This window comes from Aulonocara stuartgranti, assembly GCF_965226115.1.
Source record: "Aulonocara stuartgranti genome assembly, chromosome: 9".
Taxonomy (NCBI): domain Eukaryota; kingdom Metazoa; phylum Chordata; class Actinopteri; order Cichliformes; family Cichlidae; genus Aulonocara; species Aulonocara stuartgranti.
In genome coordinates, this window is record NC_138960.1 from 27,737,971 (window position 1) to 27,760,026 (window position 22,056).

The 22,056-nt window shown below is 41.5% G+C and overlaps 1 protein-coding gene across 4 annotated transcripts in view; it reads left to right on the forward strand.

Moving 5' to 3' along the window:
• Positions 1-22,056, forward strand: part of sema5a (sema domain, seven thrombospondin repeats (type 1 and type 1-like), transmembrane domain (TM) and short cytoplasmic domain, (semaphorin) 5A) — a 178,095-nt gene that overhangs the window by 113,333 nt on the left and 42,706 nt on the right. For all 4 annotated transcript variants that reach the window (XR_014278853.1, XM_082546503.1, XM_082546501.1 and 1 more), the window contains exons 12-15: positions 1,224-1,341; positions 5,300-5,481; positions 6,683-6,826; positions 10,704-10,851. Coding sequence is in view for 3 of the 4 variants with exons in the window: in XM_082546503.1 (XP_082402629.1) it covers positions 1,224-1,341; positions 5,300-5,481; positions 6,683-6,826; positions 10,704-10,851 (592 nt within the window). In the remaining variant the exon portion in view is untranslated. The remainder of the gene's footprint in view (positions 1-1,223; positions 1,342-5,299; positions 5,482-6,682; positions 6,827-10,703; positions 10,852-22,056) is intronic.

The following is a 22,056-nucleotide window of genomic DNA, read 5'->3' on the forward strand; positions in this document are numbered from 1 at the left end:
CTGTTATTGGAATACACAAAAGACTTAAGGCTTCATATTACAGCTGTGGCTCTGTGATATATGCTGCAGCCATAATGGCACTTCATCACATCGCTGATGCTTTTTTTTTTTCTTAAAGAGAGAATTCAGAACAGAAAAAAACAGATAAAAGTAATAAAATCTTGGACACGGACTGGCAGCTACAGGGAGTGTTTCTGGGATCATCACTGACATTTCTTTGAGGTTTGCCTATTTGAAATATTAGACGGCTGTCTCCGTGTTTTGCTGTGTGGCTCACCGATGGGAGGTGTACGATCTGTACAGCCCTTAAGGCCCCATGAAAGACAGGTACTGACGTGTTACTTCTCCCTTTCATTTTGTTCTCCTGTCTTTGGCCCTGATATTTTGTCTGGACACCTACAGTCACCCAGACATTATGTCAGCCACTTTGTGTGTGCAGGAAAGCATGAGTCTTCCCTTTCTGCAATTTTATACAGCCAGATAGGGTATGATCATGTGTTGCTTGCATAAGCTCACTTGTTTGTGTGTGCATGCGGTTCATTGTTATGAAACCCACGGACAACTTTGTTACATTTCACTAGGGGCATGTCAGGCAACATTGAAGCCTGCGGCTCAAAGATATGTCATTGTGCTGTCAGTGCAGACTTTTATTTATATGAAAATAGTAACATCGGGCTTTTTATTGCACTCAGCAAAACATCTGAAGCAGATACGGCAAAAACAGACCCAGTTATCTTTACTACAGCATTCTCATGTGGGAGCTGATAAGCTATTTGAGTCAGGAATGTATGTGTGCCCGTATGTGATGGCATGAATGTAATCCTGGTGTTTGACTGAAGATTACCTGAAAAATCAGTCACTAAACTGTGTTAGGAGATAATTCTAGGATGCTGATGCATTGCAATGCATGATGGTGATTTACATTCCCACTGTAAATTTTCTTCTTTGTCCTCTCCCAAACGCTCTCTGTACCCCTCTCTTGTTTTTTTTCTTATTTCCTGTGCCGTCACTCTTTTGACACTTTCCCCAGCATTTTATCTCTCGCAGTTCTATATTTCCATACATCACCTATTCCAGCACCTTATCGTTTAGCTCTCCCAGTAATCTCCCTCTTCTTCCTGATATTTGATTTCATGTCAAGCAACGATGCAGAGGTGTCTGTATGCATACATGACAGGTTAATAAAAGCCCATTAAATGCCGAACTTGATTCTCTCCTTTCAGAGCCTGTGTAGGAGCGAGGGACCCGTACTGCGGTTGGGACCTGCTGCTAAAGAAATGCACCACTCTGGAGGAAAGCATCAGAATGAGCCAGTGGGAGCAAAGCATCTCAAAATGCCCGGTGAGTATCATGAAGCTATTGTGTGATGTGCACAGACTTCATTGTAGCTTACTTGCTTGGTGTTTGATTGCTTTAGTTTTCTTTTTTCAGCTTTCAAACTTAACAAAAGTTGGCAGAAAACACAATAATCCTTGCTCCACCTGCAAGCTCACTCTCTTTTTTGCATGTATTCGTTTCTTACATTAATTTGTACTCTTCCCCATTGAAAGCTACATCCTGCTCTCCAGATCTTCACGGCTCACGAGCAGTCCCTAAAACCAGCACTGTGAAACATATCCTTCCCAACAACAAAAGACATCTCAGGACTGAACAACTTGACTTTATGGGAACTGCATGTACCCTCAGAATGATCGAGGACGCTGCCTCAATCATTCACCTCCGGCTGCTGGTTCATTAGCACAACAGTTCTTCCATTTATTTTTAACGTGCACCAGCATTGGGAGCCGTATTAGGGGGCGGTAAGCCTATCAATTTGAGCAGTGTTTCACAGACATCAGTTTCAAGCCAGTCAAGAGTGCTGTGTAGCTCTTTTATGTGGCTTTATATTCAGGGAAATATTTGGCACTCAAGCCATGGCATCTGTCAGCAGAGCTCTGGCAGAAAGCTAGCCAACACCACATCCGCATATCCATTAAGAGCATACATGAACACAATTACACATGCATATATGTGCATGAATAAGCATTACCATTACCAACTGCAACAGTGAGTTTTTTCTTTGTGCCAGAGGCAAAAGCTTCATGAGCTCACCACAACATTTCTAGTCAATATTTTATCAAGATCACATTTTCACTGAAGCAATTTCAGCTTCAAAACATTTAGCTCTGCTACTTATGATCAGTTGAGCATTTTGGTGAATCATTTTAATGTGCGGGAAATTTACATCAAGAGTACAGTTTGGCCATATTTCAGAGCTGCAACATCACTGGAGTGCCCAAAAGCACAAGGTGTGCAATACTCAGAGACATGGCCAAGGTAAGAAAGACTGAAAGACGACCACCACTGAACAAGACACACAAGCTGAAACGTCAAGACTGGGCCAAGAAATATCTCAAGACTGATTTTTCTGAGGTTTTATGGACTGATGAAATGAGAGTGAGTCTTGATGGGCCAGATGGATGGGCCCGTGGCTGGATTGGTAAAGGGCAGAGAGCTCCAGTCCGACTCAGATGCCAGCAAGGTGGAGGTGGAGTACTGGTTTGGGCTGGTATCATCAAGGATGAGCTTGTGGGGCCTTTTCGGGTTGAGGATGGAGTCAAGCTCTACTCCCAGTCCTACTGCCAGTTTCTGGAAGACACCTTCTTCAAGCAGTGGTACAGGAAGAAGTCTGCATCCTTCAAGAAAAACATGATTTCCATGCAGGACAATGCTCCATCACACGCGTCCAAGTACTCCACAGCGTGGCTGGCAAGAAAGGGTATAAAAGAAGAAAAACTAATGACATGGCCTCCTTGTTCACCTGATCTGAACCCCATTGAGAACCTGTGGTCCATCATCAAATGTGAGATTTACAAGGAGGGAAAACAGTACACCTCTCTGAACAGTGTCTGGGAGGCTGTGGTTGCTGCTGCACGCAATGTTGATGGTGAACAGATCAAAACACTGACAGAATCCATGGATGGCAGGCTTTTGAGTGTCCTTGCAAAGAAAGGTGGCTATATTGGTCGCTGATTTGTTTTTGTTTTGTTTTTGAATGTCAGAAATGTATATTTGTGAATGTGGAGATGTTATATTGGTTTCACTGGTAAAAATAAATAATTGAAATGGGTATATATTTGTTTTTTGTTAAGTTGCCTAATAATTATGCACAGTAATAGTCACCTGCACACACAGATATCCCCCTAAAATAGCTAAAACTAAAAAACTACAAACTACTTCCACAAACATTCAGCTTTGATATTAATGAGTTTTTTGGGTTCATTGAGAACATGGTTGTTGTTCAATAATAAAATTATTCCTCAGAAATACAACTTGCCTAATAATTCTGCACTACCTGTATGTTCACGTCTGGTTTCACACAGTCACAGTGGCTTTGTCCATTTTTTATATCTTCTCTCTATAAGTTGTTGTTATATGATGTAAAATTTTACAAAATAAAAGTGTAAAAATCAAGTTGTCGCTCCCATTTTCCTAACAGTATCACAGCTTAAAGTAATTGTCATCTGTCTAATCATGGACGTGAGACAGCATGGCTTATCTTTTAATCTGTCATTTGGGGGGTTCACATCTCCCCCGCCCCCCAAAATCCAAGTTATTACTTTAAATGCTGATTGAAGATATTTCTTTCTTGCTGCATAGCCACTAATACTTTAGTTTTTATGCATTTTCAGGTGGCCACATATCACTGCCCACACCACTGATGGCGTATATATTTTCTTGGTTAACCTTTGTCTGGTCCGGTCTAGTCCATTTAGAGTGATCATGAGTTAATCTAAATGAACTTTATATGCTGACACTGAGGAATGGCCAGACAGTAGGAGTCTACAACAATTCATTCGCAGTTTGTAAAACCTGAAAATAAAGAAGCGTTCTTTTATCACAGCTACAGTTTCACTCCCTGTGAGTCCATTAACAGTTTGCAAAGGCTAAACTGGCTGAATGTCTGTTCTCCTGCGAAGTGGAAGCCTGGAGTTGGAGGCCAGTCAAGGGTTTGCACACTGAGTAGTGTTGTGTAGGCAGAGACAGGAGATACGCTTTACCAACCTATTCATAATCGCCATCTGGCTTCACAGTCTCATGTCTGGAAACAAGCAAAAAAATGTGTTTTGCTGTGGTTTTAGGGGAGGTGAAAGTCTTAGTAACAGACATTTTTGTCCCAATTTTAACTCAGGTAAAATGGAAATCTTTACTCAATATTTTTGGTAAGGTATCCGCTTTGCCTGTCCTCCACCAAGCCCAAATCTAAACCATGTTTTTTATATATATATTTTTGAATAAAAAGAGACCCCTCTCTTGCTTTTTCAGTCAGGGAAAGGAAGTATTATTTTTATATTCCATAAAGAAATATGAGTGCTTTTCATCATCTTTCAGATTTTTTCTATTGTCCTCTTTCTGGCGCCTTTTCCCTTCTATTTTGGCATTTTAATGAAAAAAAACTACATTTCCTGACAGTAAAAAAGTAATTTTATTTCTCTTTGGATCTTTATTTTTTAATGAGAGATATATACAGCATGAAATATTCATCTACCAAATCATTTATAGCCTCAGCTGTAAATGATATTGCAATATTTCTGCATTGGCTGTCGCTGTATAGTTGTTTGCTTTCTAGGCAGCCCATTGATGTTGTCTGCCTCAGCCAAGGGTACCCCATTTAGGCACACAGCAGAGTTCAATTACCAAAAAGAGCGGAGGCCAGACGGTATTCTGCTTCTGCCAAAACTGCTGATGATCACGCTCCCTCTTCCCCTTGTGTGAAAGTGTTCTTTGCATTTTTAAATCATCCTGAAATGTTGCGGCGACATGGCTCATATCATCTGCAGCTCTGAATCTCACAACGGCGCTTTTTTGTATTTAGCTCATACGCCTAGGACATCAGTCGTAATTCATAGCGGCTGCAATATCAGAGCCTTCCTGTTCAATTCTGTTTTGCTTCACATATTCAGTTATGAGGCCACTTTTATTTCCTCATATTTCTGTCCTTTGAATGTGTCCATTCACAGCCTTGATCTGCATTTATGAATCTCTATTTTCCCGTTTTCGTCGCTCATCATTTCCTGATGCAATTTTTGTGTATCTTCCTTATGTTTACAGCACATAAATGCGCAATTTGGGGTGTGCTGTAGATGTAATGTTTTTTTTTTCTTTGCATCTATTAGAGGAAAATTGATTTCTGTTTTCATCCACCGATGGGCTGAATTTCACAGAGCAATACCTTCCTGAGAGCATCACTCAATGACCATTTTCTGAGAAAGCCATTACTTTCAGGTGTTTTATTTTTGACCTTCTCTGTTGCTGCTAGGTTCGTAATGTTACAGTCGATGGAGGCTTTGGTGCCTGGTCCGGCTGGTCCACTTGTAGCCACAACGACGGAGGCAGTGCAGGGTCTTGTCTGTGTCGGACGCGAGCCTGCGATAACCCAGCCCCGCAGTGTGGTGGGCAGCAGTGTCATGGGATCAGTGTTGAGGTCGCCAACTGCTCCAGGTAAACTACTTTGTTGATGCAGCAGCACATATGTGCAAATGTTTCTAAATTGTCTATGAATATTTTTGCATACATCTATGTAGGGAATGATAGAACTGGAACTTTGAGTAACGTTTGAACAGCGGGCACGTCAACATTATTCCCCTATTCAGCTGCTCGGTGACTCAAAGGTTGACAGTTCCCAATAGTAAGGTGTACTAGATATGTGGTCTCTAGTCACAGACATAAAACACAAGTTGATGTCCTTTTTGGTCGCTGTATTCAAGATGGCGGGGTAATATAGAGACTTCTACAAATTTTAAATTAAGGCATCAGTTTCTTGGAAGATGTAATTACAGATTAATCAATATGTACTTATAAGTAACATTGATTTTTTTCTATAAAGTAACCTTGAAAACGACTGACTGTACCTTTAAGAGTGAGTTTGAGATGTTAGTTAATTTCCTGGAGAATTGCATCTACTCCTTTGGTATCTACACACAGCCAGTCATTATGTGTTACATCCTCACTGTCACCTATTTAGGGATAACAAGTGTTGATTGGGCGTTGCCTTTTTTTGCACCGCATCAGCTGACGTGACTGTTTTTAACTCTCACAGTTAAAGTTGGAGCTGCATGATTCTTCAGGCGGCTATACAAGGATGTGAGCATATTCATTCATGAAGGATGAGGCATTTTGATGAAGGGAAGTTAGAAACAGTCAATTAATCTTTTGCAGTAATAAATGTCTGAGCGTAATCATAAATGCTTATCTCAAACTCGGAGCCTATTATTACATTTAAAATGAAACAGACACGTGAAAACACATCCCTTTATCTGATTTGTTTCACTGGCTCATTTTCCCTTAATATGTGCTACAAAGATTGGTCTGATCGCCAGCAAGCAGCACAGTGGTGAAGTGGTTAGCACCATCGCCAAAAAGGGAGAAGGTTCAGATTGCAGGCTGGTCCTTACTCTTCCCGTGTGGCTAAATTGACCATAGGTGTGAATGTGATGGTGAATGGCGGCGTGTTTCTCTGTGTTAGCCCTGAGAAAGGTCGTGCTGTTCCTCTGAGCAACATGCGATGAGGAATGGCTTCTCAGCCAAGACCTTCTTCTTAAACAATAAAGACAGGACAATCTGGTACAAGCAAGACCAATTGCACAGCTTCTCAATCAGTGGCTAAAGTCACAGACTGACATTACTTCGTCTGTCACCATAGAAATGGAGCGTGGACGCCCTGGACTTCCTGGTCTCCCTGCAGCACCACCTGCGGTATTGGCTTTCAGGTGCGTCAGCGTTCGTGCAGCAACCCGACCCCTCGCCACGGCGGACGAGTATGCGTGGGCCAGAACCGCGAGGAGAGGTGAATAATGCAAACACAACACCCACACGTGTACATCGGTCAACATGAGCCGATTCAAGTAAAAACAAGCTTTACAAGTGCGTTTGGATCCATGCATGTTTAAGTTAAGGGAAAAAGAAAACAACTTTTTTCCCCCATAATTTGCAACCTGCTGTTAGAAAGTACGACTTTGGCTGTGACTTTTTGTTTTCCTCCCCGCCTTCCCCCCTCACTTCTGTCCAAATATGTGACAGCCAATTAAGGAATAAGTGGGATAGGCCTGCGCTTGGGTAATTATCTGGCTTTCACACACAGACTGAGTCCACGTTTTGAAGCTTTGGAGGCTTTGCTGTAGAATAATCGCCTTTTTAAAGATGTTTGTATGGTTTCTAAGCAACCTTGAAGGCCTGAAAAAAACTTTCAAGGAGAAAGTATGCGAAGAAGCAAGGTAGAAAAGGTCAAGAGTTAAATGAGGTCAATTAAATAAGGTGAACCTGAAAAGCACTGAGGAAAACTTTAAGATCTTTAGGTGTGTTCGAAAAATATACGAAACAAGCTGTCTTAGAGAAAGTTAATTCCATCCAAGTACAGAGCGGCATTCCTTCTTGGTGTCCATAGTGTCTGATGTTTTTCATCCATCCCCTGCTGTTAACCCGAGGTGAAGGCTGTAAAAGTACAAATAAACACAGTTCAGAGGATACAGGGAAGGAGAAAGGAGACAGAAATTGTTACCAGTTGTCACCATGGCAACAGAAGCAGCGTGATGGGTGAGTAATAGGATACGGCCTTCAAGGATGAACCTTATATTACTTGTTTTTCTTTTTTTTCCTCTCCCAGCACTTTTTCATTTCCTCTCACTCCCTCGTCTAACCTCCTGCCTCCCCCCACCCTCTGGCACTCATTGCTGCTCCTGGAGCAGTCCTTGAGAAAGTGACTGCTCCGCCACGAGCCCTAAGCAAAACATGTACAGAGTGACCGGCACAGCCCACTTACTCAGGAACCAAACCCAAAAAATGCTGGCTGGCACTAAAGACCACAGGAGGCCAGAAGCGCATTTTACACCAACCACCCTTCGATTTCACTCTCCGAGCTTTAATCTCATTTGTTTCATCTCCCCTTCCATCACTGCTTGCTCTGTTCAGCTATTTAAAACACCTTAGGCCACCTTAGAGGCCAGCTGTGAGAGCTGGAAAAGGATCCTTGTAAGACAGGAGTGAAAGGGGAGGAGTCTTGCGTGTGTGTGTGTGTGTGTGTGTGTGTGTGTGTGTGTGTGTGTGTGTGTGTGTTAAGTGCTTGAAGAGAGAAATGAACAGGAAAGCAGAGACACTGAAAGAAAATGTGTTAACAGATGAATTATGCTGTGTCAGTTTGAGACTGCCCGAGGGAGGAAAAAGAAAGGGATGCTAGAAAAGGTGTATGTGTGTGTCCTGGTGAAGCAGGAATGTTTATTGCTTGTGCCACAAAACAAATTGGGAAGAGATGTAAAAAAAAAAATTAGGTGATCAACACAGTGTCCAAAAAAAATTCAACCACCTCTGTCGTTAAAAGCGTGAGGCGGACTGGCGTTTTTTCAAATTCTGCTCACTGAGCGATTCTTTTAATGCCAGTGGAGGCTTTTATTTTATGAGGCACTGGGTTTCTTTCATAGGTGCTAGACATCTGCAGCAAAGACACACTATACGCTGTTCTTGCTTCAAGCACTCTGTTGGGATTAACTCGCAGGCCTTATGTTCACAGATCCATGGATATGACACGAGCTTATATTTACACAGACACGCATATTCGCAAAATACAACGATTCTGAGGGCAAAATAAACTTCTTTTTCTACGTCTTTTTTTTTTGCATTAGCCAACAGGCCTCCAATAAGTCTGGCCCTGATTGTTTGCAGCAGGCAAAGCTTTTAAAGATAAAGCAAATGCTATGAAACAGCAGCGCTACAGGCTTAAGTCTGGCCAGTTAATGCCTGCATTTATGAACCTTCTGTTGGTATTTCCCTCAGCACACTGACAGCGTCCGCACTGCTTACTCAGCCTATAGCGGGTAATTAGCCTCGCTTTTGGTTTGATCAGCTCTGTGTGTTTTACTGAGAAGGGAAAAGGATAAGATGAGATGGAGCAAAGCCACTTGCTCGTCTGAAATGATTAGTGTGTATGATGATGATGATTCTAAAGCTCTACATATTGATTGCGGACATGTTTTGTTTTTTTTTCATATTGTGTTGGGTTGCTGCAGTTAATGCGCGCGACTTGTTTGCACGGTCGTCCGTGTGAGCATGTGTGTTTGTGCATCTTCCCCCTTCTCTGGGCTTTCGCAAGATTGTAATCCACACTTGTCCTCACTTTTCCACACTCCGCCTCCCTACTGTATTGTACAACCGCGCAGATTAGTAGAAGTGGAAAGAAAGACGCTGCTCTAAGGATTTTTAACAACATGGAGTGTACAGAATGTGGCGTTTGATTTGCCGTGAACAATAGCCGAGTGTTTGAGAATGGTACAATGGAAATATCCCGCCTGAGCCTCTGGAGGAAGGGTTTAAAGAAGACTCGGTTTTCTTCAAAAAGCGGTCATCTGCAAAAAGACAACAAAATAGCAATAAAAGCAATTTTATAGCATGTGTAAGAGTTATAAAATAAATTATAGGGCTCTAATTAGACTGGCAATCGTCTGTAGTTAATGCCTAATGAGGATTGAGCTATTAAAGTATTTTAGACATCGCCATAATCCTGTCTTGTAAAACGATGTAATTACAGATGATGCATGCACATGTGAGGCTTTTTTAATAGGCTGTGTCAATGAATTATGCAAACTACATGTGGAAGTTGTGTTTTGAGATTCAATTTTCTTAACTGTACTTTGAAGCCACAGTGGCTAATACAACATTATGCACAGACATACGCTACAGACCTTCAGACTCGCACCGAGCTGTGTTCTCTGCACTCCAAGGCCACATCAAAGAGGGATGTTGGTTTTTACAAAAGTTTGTTGGAAGTGAAGTTTACACGCCTTTTCAAACATCCCTGTCTTGTGGTCTGAGCTATTTGTAGTTGTAGCGCAGGTGCAAGGTTTCAAGAGTGCGGTGACGTCTTCGGTGTCCTTCGTATATAATTTCAGTGGTCTGTCAGATAAAGAAGCTATTCCATTTTCCACAGACAATCCCAGAGACTCCTATACATGATTCAATAAGGTATCCTCTGTGAAAGCTTTTAACCTAACTCCTGTCAGAGCCTCAGGAGTTTTTTTGAAGACTGAAACAGCTACAGATGAAGTGTTATTGGACACTTTAGTTACTTCTTGGAGGGTAATAACCATCTTAAAGACAGCTGCTTATGAGTTTGATATTAAACATGACATGACAGTGTTGTTTACAGCTTGTTGAACTGACATGAAGTGCAGAGTGGTCAGTGACGCAACCTGGAATACAGAGGATGAGACTGGTTAGAGATACATTCACCTTTTAAGCAGAATAAACTCACAAAAGTACTCGATAACTCTCTCTCTCTCCTGCTGGGGGTCTTGAATTTATCTTTGAGTCAGGACTGCTGCAGTTAAAGGAAGAAAGGTATTTCCATCTGCATCTATTTGCAGACTAGTGGGGCAGAGCAGGAGCTATAGATAGACATTGTTTAATACAGAAGCAGAATGATATGATAAGCTGAGTTTGAGGATGATTGCTGAGTGGCTTGCAGATGCATGGCAACCATGGTCAGGCTAAATCAGCTTAAGTAGAGCGTCCTGCTGTGTGTGAAATTTGCCAGTTGGATGTATTGGAGACCACTTTGAATCACCTTGTTGTTGAATTGTGCTATACAAATAAACTTGCCATTAGATAAGCCATCAGCTGAATGTGGCTGCGCTTGACTACTATGAGTTTAAATCTGTGCTTATGTGACTTCTCAGGTACTGCAACGAACACTTGCCCTGCCCGCCACACGTCTACTGGTCCGCCTGGTCGGCGTGGGAACGCTGCACTGTGCCTTGTGGCGGCGGCATCCAGTCACGCCGGAGAACCTGTGAGAACGGCAACGACTGTCCCGGGTGTGGTCAGGTATGTCATGCAGAACAATGCCTCTCATATGCACCGTTCTAACACCCGTCTTTTCTCTGTGGCTGTTCATTGTTTGGGAGCTCAGCTTAAGCCATTTGATGCGACGAAGCGTCAGTGGTGATGAAATGGGAACATCTAACACGACCAAATCCCCCGGCTATATTTATACAGTGGCAGCAGCCATCAGATTTATTACCAAGACCTATTTAATACCATGCACGCACACACACACACACATACTGTAATCATTCCACATATGAATAGGCTTATTTTCTGCCACAAAGATGTCTCTAAAGCAAAGATGATGCAAGGAAGTGTTGAAATACGAGTGTTCTTCTTGATGACAGAATGATGTGATGCTTGTGTTATTTCTGCTGCTATTTTCATACACGCACAGACTCCCTCATCCTCAGTCCTGGTAAAAATAAGAGAGAACGAACATGATAGCTGTAGCGTCTTGTCCCCCTGTTGAAAACGGATTAAAGAATATGGGTCAGGGCCTTGTGGATGCATGGGATTCTTGAAGTGTATTTCTGTTTGTTTGCGTGTTTTCTTTATCATTTTAAGTAGACGTTTGGATTTTTTTAATGTTTTAGGCCCAAAGCTGAATGTTTTTTAACTTCTTTTGACTTAGAAATGAAATAAGAATTATGTGTATTTTCATAGAATTTTCATGTAAAAGATTGGACACAGACATTCACTTGGTTAAATTAAATAATTGGGTGCTTTTTGCTTTTAGAAAATTTTAGTAAAATGCTGTAAAATACTTTCATTGACCCAAATCGCATTTAGCAGGAAAAAAAGTCACATTACAGAGGTTGTGTAATGGTCTGTTGTAAAGCGAAATAATACAGTGTAAACGATGAAACATCCCACGCAAGACCTTGATACCTCGCGAGCATATATAGTATGTGATAATTGCTCGTGACACATTAGTCGATGCAGAACACCCAAATAAAAAGACTGACCTCCCATTAAGTAGCAATTTAGCAGTCGTACCTTATCATCTCCTGCTTCGTGCACCTACAGAGCCACGCGGTTCCTGTGGTCATATTCCTGTCATTGCATGGTGGCCATTAACACGCTAGGAATAGAGCAACTTGTCATTAGGAATGAGGGAACAGGACAGGAGATGTTAAAGATGGTTTGCGTGTGTCCGTGGAGGTGACAGCGTCGTCACAGTTACAGTCGTACTACACAAAGGAAAGCAGGAAAGGTCAAACAGGCACTTTGCATTGACTCTTATAAATTTTCTGTTTGTTTAGACAAGTTGTCTTCCTCCTCCCTCTTCCTTCTTGCTCTTGCATTTTCACTTGTTGTCCCTTTCTCCTTTGTTTTGTTTTCTCATTGACTCCTTGTCTTCTAACATTGTGATATGGACTTAATTAGGGACGTTTCAGGCACCGGAGAGGTAATTACATACTGACTTCAGAGGCAATTCTTTGCCGGGGAAGACTTATTTGGACGGTTTTTCTAAGTTATATTAGAGCCACACATTTACTCAGATCAGAGAACCATTTGCTGCCTTTTATTTACAACCCGTATAAGGTGCTAAAAGGCACAGCTGTTAATGTATAACAAGTGCTCCAATGCATTTAAAACACCCATATCCACACACATTTCTATTCAGATCTTAAAGATTTCCACATATGATGGGGATAATAACAGCAACGGTAATTTCAAGAACCCCCAAAATGTGATGGAGTTCATTTTTATGTGCCATCTGCGTGCGTTTCTTTCCCCGGACACATGTTTAATTAAACAGAAGGAGACCACACGCACAAACACACACATGTTGCAGCTTCTGTCATCACAGCTACTTTATTTAGTCTGGGAATCCTACTGAGACCTGGAAAGGGTGTTAGATCAACAAAGGTGCGCGTATGTTCATTTGCGCCTTTGCGTTTACCTGTAAGGATTTATATTGTCACAGCCACCTGTGGTCAGCTCCAGGTGTTTGTCAGATAGGTATTGACAGCAATGGGTTAACATCTGCTTCTTGTTTTGAAAAAAGAGAAAGATTTTAAATCTTTTTTTGGAACTTTTTGACGAGTGTGCAAAGTTGAACTAAGTTGGTGATAAATATTCTGTTGTCAAAACGCTCCCAACATGTGGTAAAATGAATCCCTGAGCAGAAAAAAAAAGTTCAGTTCTTACTTTTTTGTGATTTTTTGTTGATCCCTGAAGCAAACATTTCTTTGCTTATACCCCTCCACAGGGTGCTCGCAACACAGTCAGAAACAGAATAGCTCAACTAAAACTAGTAGGGATTCAGGTCAAGGACATTTCAGTTTAAATCAAAGAGTCCTCGCTCACTATGCAACCCCGCTACCCTGAAAACAAAATGCTGCCAGATGCTTGATTAAAGGAACAACCTCTCTCGGTGCTTTATTTCCATCAAACCTGCCCTTACGTTGCCCCGTGTGTCATAGCCATAAGCTTCAGCTGCAGGCTTACTACAGTTCAGTGCCTCATTTTTGCTGATGAAAAAGGCCACATAACTGCAACTTCATCAGTCTGAAGTCCACACAGTGCTGCTCCATCACATTCAGTGTATTCACTCTTCAGTGTTGAGTCCCCAGGGAAGCTAGCTAAGCTAGATAGGAAATAAAACAGTAGTGATGCACTATAGCTGCAATACAGTACTTAACCCCATCTTTTCCTGTGACTTAAAACTTTACCACAGAATTGGAAGTGTGCTCAGTCAACCTTGGATGAATTGGAAGCAAGGTATTTCTTTCCCCCAGTATTGAGACGAAAAGCTATTATTTGCCGGAGGTTATGAATTCTGGAAACAAGGCTAAAATAATTAAATAAATTTAGAAGCAGCTCGCTCACTGTGTTTAGAGTGGGATCATTAACGTGGGCTGGGGAAATTTCATGCTGAATTTATTCCTGCTATATGCTCCATGGCCAGACAAACTTTTCACAGGCCAGGAAATATACCTTGTGCTTCGTATTGACAAAGTTTGTGCACACAGGTGAAAATTTACAAGTAAAACTGTAGCGAGCAAAACAACAGAAAGGACTTAACTTTTACATCAGCTAGCATAGCAAGAGTGCTGCAGTTGTAATTGTAACAACAGGAGCGCAGAAAGAATGATGTTGTTACATCATGATACATGAGCGTCACTGCAGCCCCGACAATAAGCATCAAAAGACAAACACTGTGCATTGAAAGGGAAGTTAGATCAATTAATAAGGGTGTAAAACAACAAAAACCTAGAACTTAGTGATTATCTATTTACTTTACATTATAAAGTGCTTTGGCGAATCTATGGTGCTATATAAATAATTAAAGTGAATTATTGCACACAGACAGGCCTGAATCATTTAGTTTTCTCTCTTTCCTTCATATCTTGCAACTAGTCTTGGCGTCGTTACCCATAAAAAAGTGTTTTACACATTATTGTGTATTACGCATTACTTTACTTAATTACTCTCTGGAGAGAGTAGTTTGTTACACTACTTGTTTCACTGCTCATGATATGTACTTAAATGCATTGCCACATATTTACCGGTTAGCAGTATAATCCTGAGGCTCAGTCCTACACTGATACAAATCCCTGTCCTAATAGGATAGGACACGCTTACAGTTTTTCTTTTAGTGCTGAAAAGCAGCTGAAAGAGACTTCATGGCAATCATCACAGCAATTCTACTGCGGAAGCATGCGTAGGTGGCAATGGATGCTACAATGCTATAAGCCTGACTGCTCATTGCTGCCATTGTTACCTGCCAAAACTCAGGCTCTGGCTGCTGGGCTGGGGTCAGCACACACTCAGCTTTAAGTCACTCTGGGAATTGATTGTATAGTAGCTTACACAGAGCCAGCGTTGTGTCAGCAGTATAACGTAGGTGTTTCTGTCCTGGATGCAGATTGCAGTTTACCTTCGCACTCTTGTTCTTCCTAAAAATCAAAGTAATGTCCACATGTTTGCTTGTCACAAGTTGTAGACTGCTCCACCCTTTTTTCCTCCTCCCATGTACACCAACCTAAATAAGCTGATTGTAGTTCAAGTGGAAAAAGGCATGTTTGTCACATGTTTGGATCACACTGCCCACACTTCCTGAGACATTTCAAAGTAAAAGCATATCAAGAGAGTATGTTTGGATACATTCAACACAAGTTACAATCAGTTACCACATACAACTGCTGACTCAAGTCAGAGGGCAGAATAAGTAGGACTGTTATTTATAAGCATGAAGTAAGCAATGAGATAGAAGGAAGAAAAATGGTTGTAGGTGATTAGAATCTGTAAAACTTTTCAGCGGCATTGACAAATAGATCTTTCTTCAACTTCTGGGGGGGGGAAATGGAGAGTTGGTCCCTGCGTGATTAAATAATTTTCACTCCCCTAAACCTCCATTAATTTCTCATTTTTCAAATCACATCCTCAGCAGCTTACCGACAAAAAGACCGACCCGTGTACGGCGAGATCTACAGTCGTTTTTATTAAATGAAGCATTACTGCCGAAATTCAAGCTGAATTTAATTTGAGTTTCATTTAAAATGCAAGTTAGTATTCTCTTTGCATTTTCCATACACTGCATTTCTGCGTTGAACGATTTGAAATTTAGTGTCACGTTTTGCATACTTGCACTCAGTTTTAGCGCATTAAAGCTATGAAGTTACTATGTTAGAAATGATCTACGATTAAAATAAAAGTCGTGAAAAAAGACAGCATATAAGAGAGAATTTTAAACTAGATCTTGCCGAGAGCTACAACTTCATTGTGAATGCCACGGTTTTATTCCTTTTAGTTCCTACGGGTAGATGAAAGAAGACTTCAGAGTTGCGCTGTCTTCAAGAATACATCCTTCACTATGGTGTTTCCTACTTTGTACACTAAAGTATATCAAATGTCTGTCACATCCAAGGATCAAAAGGAACCATTCTTCTCTGCTGAATATGCCTGGCGGAGTTAAATAAGTCAAACGTGGGCCAGGCAGAACTGACGATGCACAGAGCTGCTTAATGAAACTGAGAGCTGTTCTATTTACCTGTGAGGAGTTCAGTTGTGCAGCCAGCCTGTGAAATGAAAGTTAAGCACACAGTGTTTGTGTAGGCAGTCTGGCAGGTGAACGCACTTGTGTTTGTGTGTGTGCATGTGCGCGCGTGTGTGTTTTTGTACTGCTCCGTTTTAGTTATTGTGTGCGCACTGCTGTGTAGCCTGCTCCTGGCCGAGAGCGAGCTTCATTATGGAGTCAGACTGGTAGGCAGAGAGAGAGTAAGAGAGAGGAGTCTGTCTTTGACAAAGTGTGTTTTGGTCGGTGCCGCTAATTGAACTGATGTGTCACCGAGACTTGAGGAACATTAGGCCTCCGTCTCTGCAGACTCGACCACAATAGATAAAGACGTAGGCACCGGAGAGGATTAGTCACTCTCACATCTGGAGCGTACACTTAAACGTCTGGGTTCTGCAGCAGTATGTAAGTGCAGCCATCCTTATATTCACAGAAGTTTTCCTCTCTGGCTCACACACTCACTGCTCTCCCAGTCCAATAAGAAGTTTAATGAGTGTAATGATGGTAGGAGGCTGGAGAAGCACGACTCTTTATTATTCACCTCCCACAGCTGACCGTGACAGAGGCCCTTTTGTACCTACACACACATTTTGTTTCTTCCACACACACATAAGTTAAGATATACAGGGTATTTCGGCCTTACACTTTACATTCATACATTTTCCAGTAAGGAAAGAGGCTGAGGGATTATGTTTCCACAGGACTCAAACAGTATGCTGACACTCACACTGGCTCTCTTTCTTCCTTTCTCCCTTCCTCCATCCTCAACTTGTATCCCGTTAGTCTGTAACACCTAAAAAATAGGCGGAAAGGTCTGTGGATGGAGACAGAATGAGATAGGAGCTGAAGCCTGAATCCATAAGTCAGCCATGGATAAATGTATAAACATGCACGCGCTTCAGGCACAGTAACAGACAAGTCAGTGAAAGGTGCCAAAGAAGAAGAACTTTGACTCAATAGTCAAGCTGACAGCCTTGCATAGACACATACACACAAACAGCCTGACCACTGCTTCCATTGCTGACCAACCAGACCGTTATGATGCTATCAAGCATCCTTCCACCCAGCCCTCCTGAGCTCCAGCCAGAAACCCATTACAGAGGTGCCCGTCTCCAAGCAGCTGCCTGTTAAAGGTGTTAAGCAGCATAAAATCGCAGCTCTCCATTTGCCCATAATGCACATTGCTGCTCTCGCCAGGGGGGCAGTGGGCACGGCTATGAGTCAAAATCAGCGGACTAATTGAATTCAATCTTGTGTTCCACATGCCACTCGTCACATCCGACTGCTTTGGTCTGTGTTTTTCCCTTTTAGGGTAATTTCTGTGAAATTGAGACGTGAGTGTGGCTGAGTGAAGAGTGCAGAAAATCCTTTTTTCTGGTTTTTGTTGTTCTTTTACTTGTTTTACTGTAGTTGTATTACTTTGTTTTACTACTTTACCAAATCAGCTGGAAAGAATGAGATAAAACATTTAAATAGCATAGTTAAAATGAAAGTTTAATAAAAAAAAAAATTATAAAAGAAATAGGGCTCTTTTTTTTAAATTCAGACAGACATGTTTACAATGGTCAAGATGTATTTTATGCCCAAAATTGCCTATTCACTGCTCGGAGACAGTCAAAGTCATTAAAATGAGTCATTTTATCGGTTTGTGGGTGTATGTGTGTTATGGTTATAGGTTTGGATTGATGTTTATTTCCACCTCCTTAGGTCCATTTTTAATGCATTATTCAAAACATGTTGTAAAAATTTCTACTCTAAAAGCAGGAGAGATTGTTTTTGTGTTTATTATCATGCCATTGTGTCCCATGCATAGCCACTGTAACAAGGCTCCTTTTTATTGCAGTAAAATGCAATAAACTGTCCATTATCCCTCCACTTTAAGAGTAGGGGTGGCTGTAGCTCAGGTGGCAGAGCAGGTCAGCCACTAATCAGAAGGTCGGTGGTTCAATCCCAGGCTGCATGCTGGCTGCATGTCAAATATCCTTGGGCAAGATACTAACCCCATGTTTGCCTACTGGTGGTGGTCAGAGGGCCTGGTGGCGCCTGTGTCCGGCAGCCTCGCCTCTGTCAGTGCGCCCCAGGGCAGCTGTGGCTACAATGTAGCTTGCCATTGCCAGTGTGTGAATGGGTGACTGACTGAATGTAGTGTAAAGCGCTTTGGGGTCCTATGGACTAGAAAAGCGCTATACAAATGCAGGCCATTTACCATAGACACCGTCAACAGCAAGGGTGTTTTGACTTATTTCACATTATAGACCCCCAGGTAACACAGGGCTAATACTGGGGAGCAGCAAGATTATCTTCATGGCATTGCATTGCAATCCCATAATATACTTCGGTACAAGTAAAACAAAATGACCCTTCCCACAAATGTTTCCATACAGCATGTCTACGTGAATGTATCCGTGTGGGTAGCAGAGGCTGTATATAAAAGATGGACATAAACGTGAAGTCAGTGGAAGCACCTTAAAACCTGCATTCTGTCCAACAGCCAGCAGAGGGAGACTCTACTTTATTTACAAGCCTATAAAATATATTGTCTATATTTTTTAACCCTGGGAATATTTTGACTTCATGTCACATTTAATACAACATGATGGTAACTTTGTAAGTTATGGTCCCGTTCAGGGTAAAGCTGAAAATAATTGTGCATTAGTGTGTGGCTACCTCGAGAAGAAGTCCACAGACATGTATGTACAGTCTATGATTGAAAAAATGCTTGTTGCTGTGTATTGATTGGGGCGATCGTGGCTCAAGAGTTGGGCGTTCGCCTTGTAATCGGAAGGTTGCCGGTTCGAGCCCCGGCTCGGACAGTCTCGGTCGTTGTGTCCTTGGGCAAGACACTTCACCCGTTGCCTACTGGTGGTGGTCAGAGGGCCCGGTGGCGCCAGTGTCCGGCAGCCTCGCCTCTGTCAGTGCGCCCCAGGGTGGCTGTGGCTACAATGTAGCTTGCCATCACCAGTGTGTGAATGGGTGGATGACTGGATATGTAAAGTGCTTTGGGTCCTTAGGGACTAGTAAAAGTGCTATATAAATACAGGCCATTTATTGATTGTTCAAGTTTAGCCTAGGATAGACAGTGAGCTGAACAGATTGTAAAATCCCCTTTAGACAAATGTGTGATTTGTCATTATCACCTGTATAAATAAAACTGACTTAGCGTGCAGATTTTCTTCAGACCAATAGTCTCTAACACATGCCGGCAATGCCACATGTAAATAAATGACACACTGAGCTAGCTTGAAATCTCTTGAGCCTAAAAAGTCAAACTAAACCCTTTTGTTTTGTTTTTCCTCTGTAGTAGAGCCATTAGATGTACTCCTAAATAAATAAGCCACTATATCTAAATTAATAATAAATTGATTCATGCACTGATTTAAAAATTTTATTATCTCTATTCCACTGCAAATCCCATACAACTTATGGGTAATTTTTTTTCTTGTGACCCTTAAAATAAAGTCATGTCTAACTGTCACCACATATCAAAGACATGGTGTATATAATTCATAAAGTCTAACTTCACAATCCCTTTTTCAGAGTGTTTTAATTAGCATGTTTTTAGAAGCCTAAAGAGACAAACAATTTGTGACCTCTCATCTTTATCTCTGGAGCTAATACAGATACATTCGTGGGGTTTTATTAAGAACCTGTCATTTAATTAGTCTGACTCCACAAAAAGATTCACCTTATTGATAAATACTAGGACATAATGTCATGCCAATTCATTCAGTGTATACTTATAGACATATATATATATGTAGAGAGAGAGAGAGAGAGCACTATTAAAAGTCTCGCGACACCCCTCATTTCAGCACCCAGATATTTAGATTGCAGAAATGGAAAGATGCAGTGATTTATTGAACCGTGTGCAAAAGTACATAGAAATACATTATAAACCAGCGTTTTTGCTCCAGTGAGCTTGACAGTAAATATTTGGCATGGCCACCTTTATTCTTCAACACTTGAACTCTAGATGAGCTTTTCTGTAATTTCTTGTAGTAGTCTTCAGGAATAGCTCTCCACATTTCCTGATGGACATTCAAATTCTTTGGATGTTGGCTGCCACACTGAAGATCCCACATGTGGAGGCCAATCCATGGCTAATCAGAATGGCTTCTTGATGTGGATAACTTTTGTTTCTTGACTTTCAGGTACAGTTCATCTGCTCCAGATACTTTTTTTTAAGCCCGTCACTTCTTCTTTTCTCCTCCACTTCTCCAGTTTTCATCAATTTTTAAGGGCACTCTGTGCTGAAAAGCTGAGAAACACATTTTTGTTGCATAAATACAATGTTATGCTTGTTAAACTGTGCTGTCTTTGGCATTTTTTGGAGATTCTGCTAAAAAAAACAACAACAATTTGCAACAAATTATGTATTTTTGCAGCAGGCTACTAGTAACAAAGATACAATTTAAAATTGGTTCTTGGTTAAGTTGGCTGTCGTGTCTCCATCCCTAGAGTTAGGTCACTTTTAAGTAGCTCAACAAACAGAAATCCTCTGAAATCCTTTGAAAGCCCTTCAGAAAGGCTGGACAACCATTTCTCAAGACCACTTTAAAAATTGCTATGCATATACAGATATATATATACGCATATATATATATATATATATATATATATATATATATTAGGGGTGCAACGATACACAAAATTCACGGTTCGGTTCGGTTCGATACTTTGGTGTCACCGTTCGATATTTTTTCGATACAAAAAATGTTCATGCATTTTTAATTTGTCATTTATTAAAATTATAAATATATATTTTAACTCAAAAGTACAGTTTTTAAATTTAACCCTAACCCTTGTGCGTGTTTTTTATTTTGACAGCGAATGCACACCTGCGGACCACTTATGTGCAGCCCTGGTTATTTAGCTCATCATATTGCAGCCACAGAAATTCTTTTGTCCATGAAACCATAAAGCTGCACTTTCTTTTTGCCTTATAGTCTGATTTGTCATAACTTCTCCGTTTTGTGGTAAGCTTTTCTTTGGCTGTCACTTCTTCACCCTGACCTGTCTTATTTGGCTCAGCAGAACTGAAATGCTTTTACACGCGCACTCACATAAGCTCAGCGATTCTCTGCGCGATCAACCTCTCACATGTTTAAGCTGCAGGAGATTTCACTTGTCATGTTTGCATAGTAAGCTAACGATTAATAAGACGATGTCAGAGGAATTGGTGCACAAATTATCATCACTCACAGATCAGTGCTGTCGCTCTCTATACACAGTTCGCACGATTGCAAAGTGAAAGCAAAAAAACAAGCGCAAATTCAAACACGATTTCAATATGTCACATTGACAGTGGCTCACAGATGCCAATGACATAATTACCCAGCTACATTTCTGAAAGAATGCAAAAGCATTGACATATATTTTCCTTCCTACAATAGCCCGACGGGCAGGGAAGAGATAGATTTTGGTAGCCCGACTGAAAAAAATCGCTAGCTCCGGGACGTCGGGCTAGCGATATTGCGAGCCCTGTATCTGATTGAGGAATCACTCATCTTTGGAAAAGAGAGTTTATTACAGAGAAATGTCTCTTTCCAAAATAAAAGCTATACTATCCGCTTCTTCTGGGCTATATTCTCAGCAGCATAAGGAGAATCATGTGCTAACAGCTGTCTAAATGACTCGGCTAAAGTTTGTAGCATGCTTGTTGTTTTGGTCTTTGCACTAGGATGATGTCGGCGTAAATGTGCAGTCATATTCGTTGTGTTCCCACTAGTGCTTTCAGGTTAATCTCGTTGAAATGACCTTAACGCCACAACACGGCAAATCTCCGTTAACGAGCTACCGCCGATCGCTCCGTGCATGGGGCTAGACGGCCAACACGTTAACGAGCTAACTGCGCTAACACACTAGTTCACACCAATGTAATTGAGCATTGCATGGCACATCCAACATACTGTTTTACTTTAGTCCATGACTCGCTTACCTTCAGGGTCATACGTCACATGAAAACCAAAATAATTCCAAACGCCAGATCTGAATGAGAGTGGGGGAGGTCCATCTTGCAAGGAGAGCTTAACTTCTGTCTCGCTAGCTTGCCCTGCGCTCTTCCTTCTGACTATGCTGTCTGTGTTGAGCGCTCAGTGGATCTGCGCTGGACAGTGCAGCCTAGGCGGAGTAGTCGAACACAGATTCACTGAGCGCTCAACACAGACAGCATCGTCAGA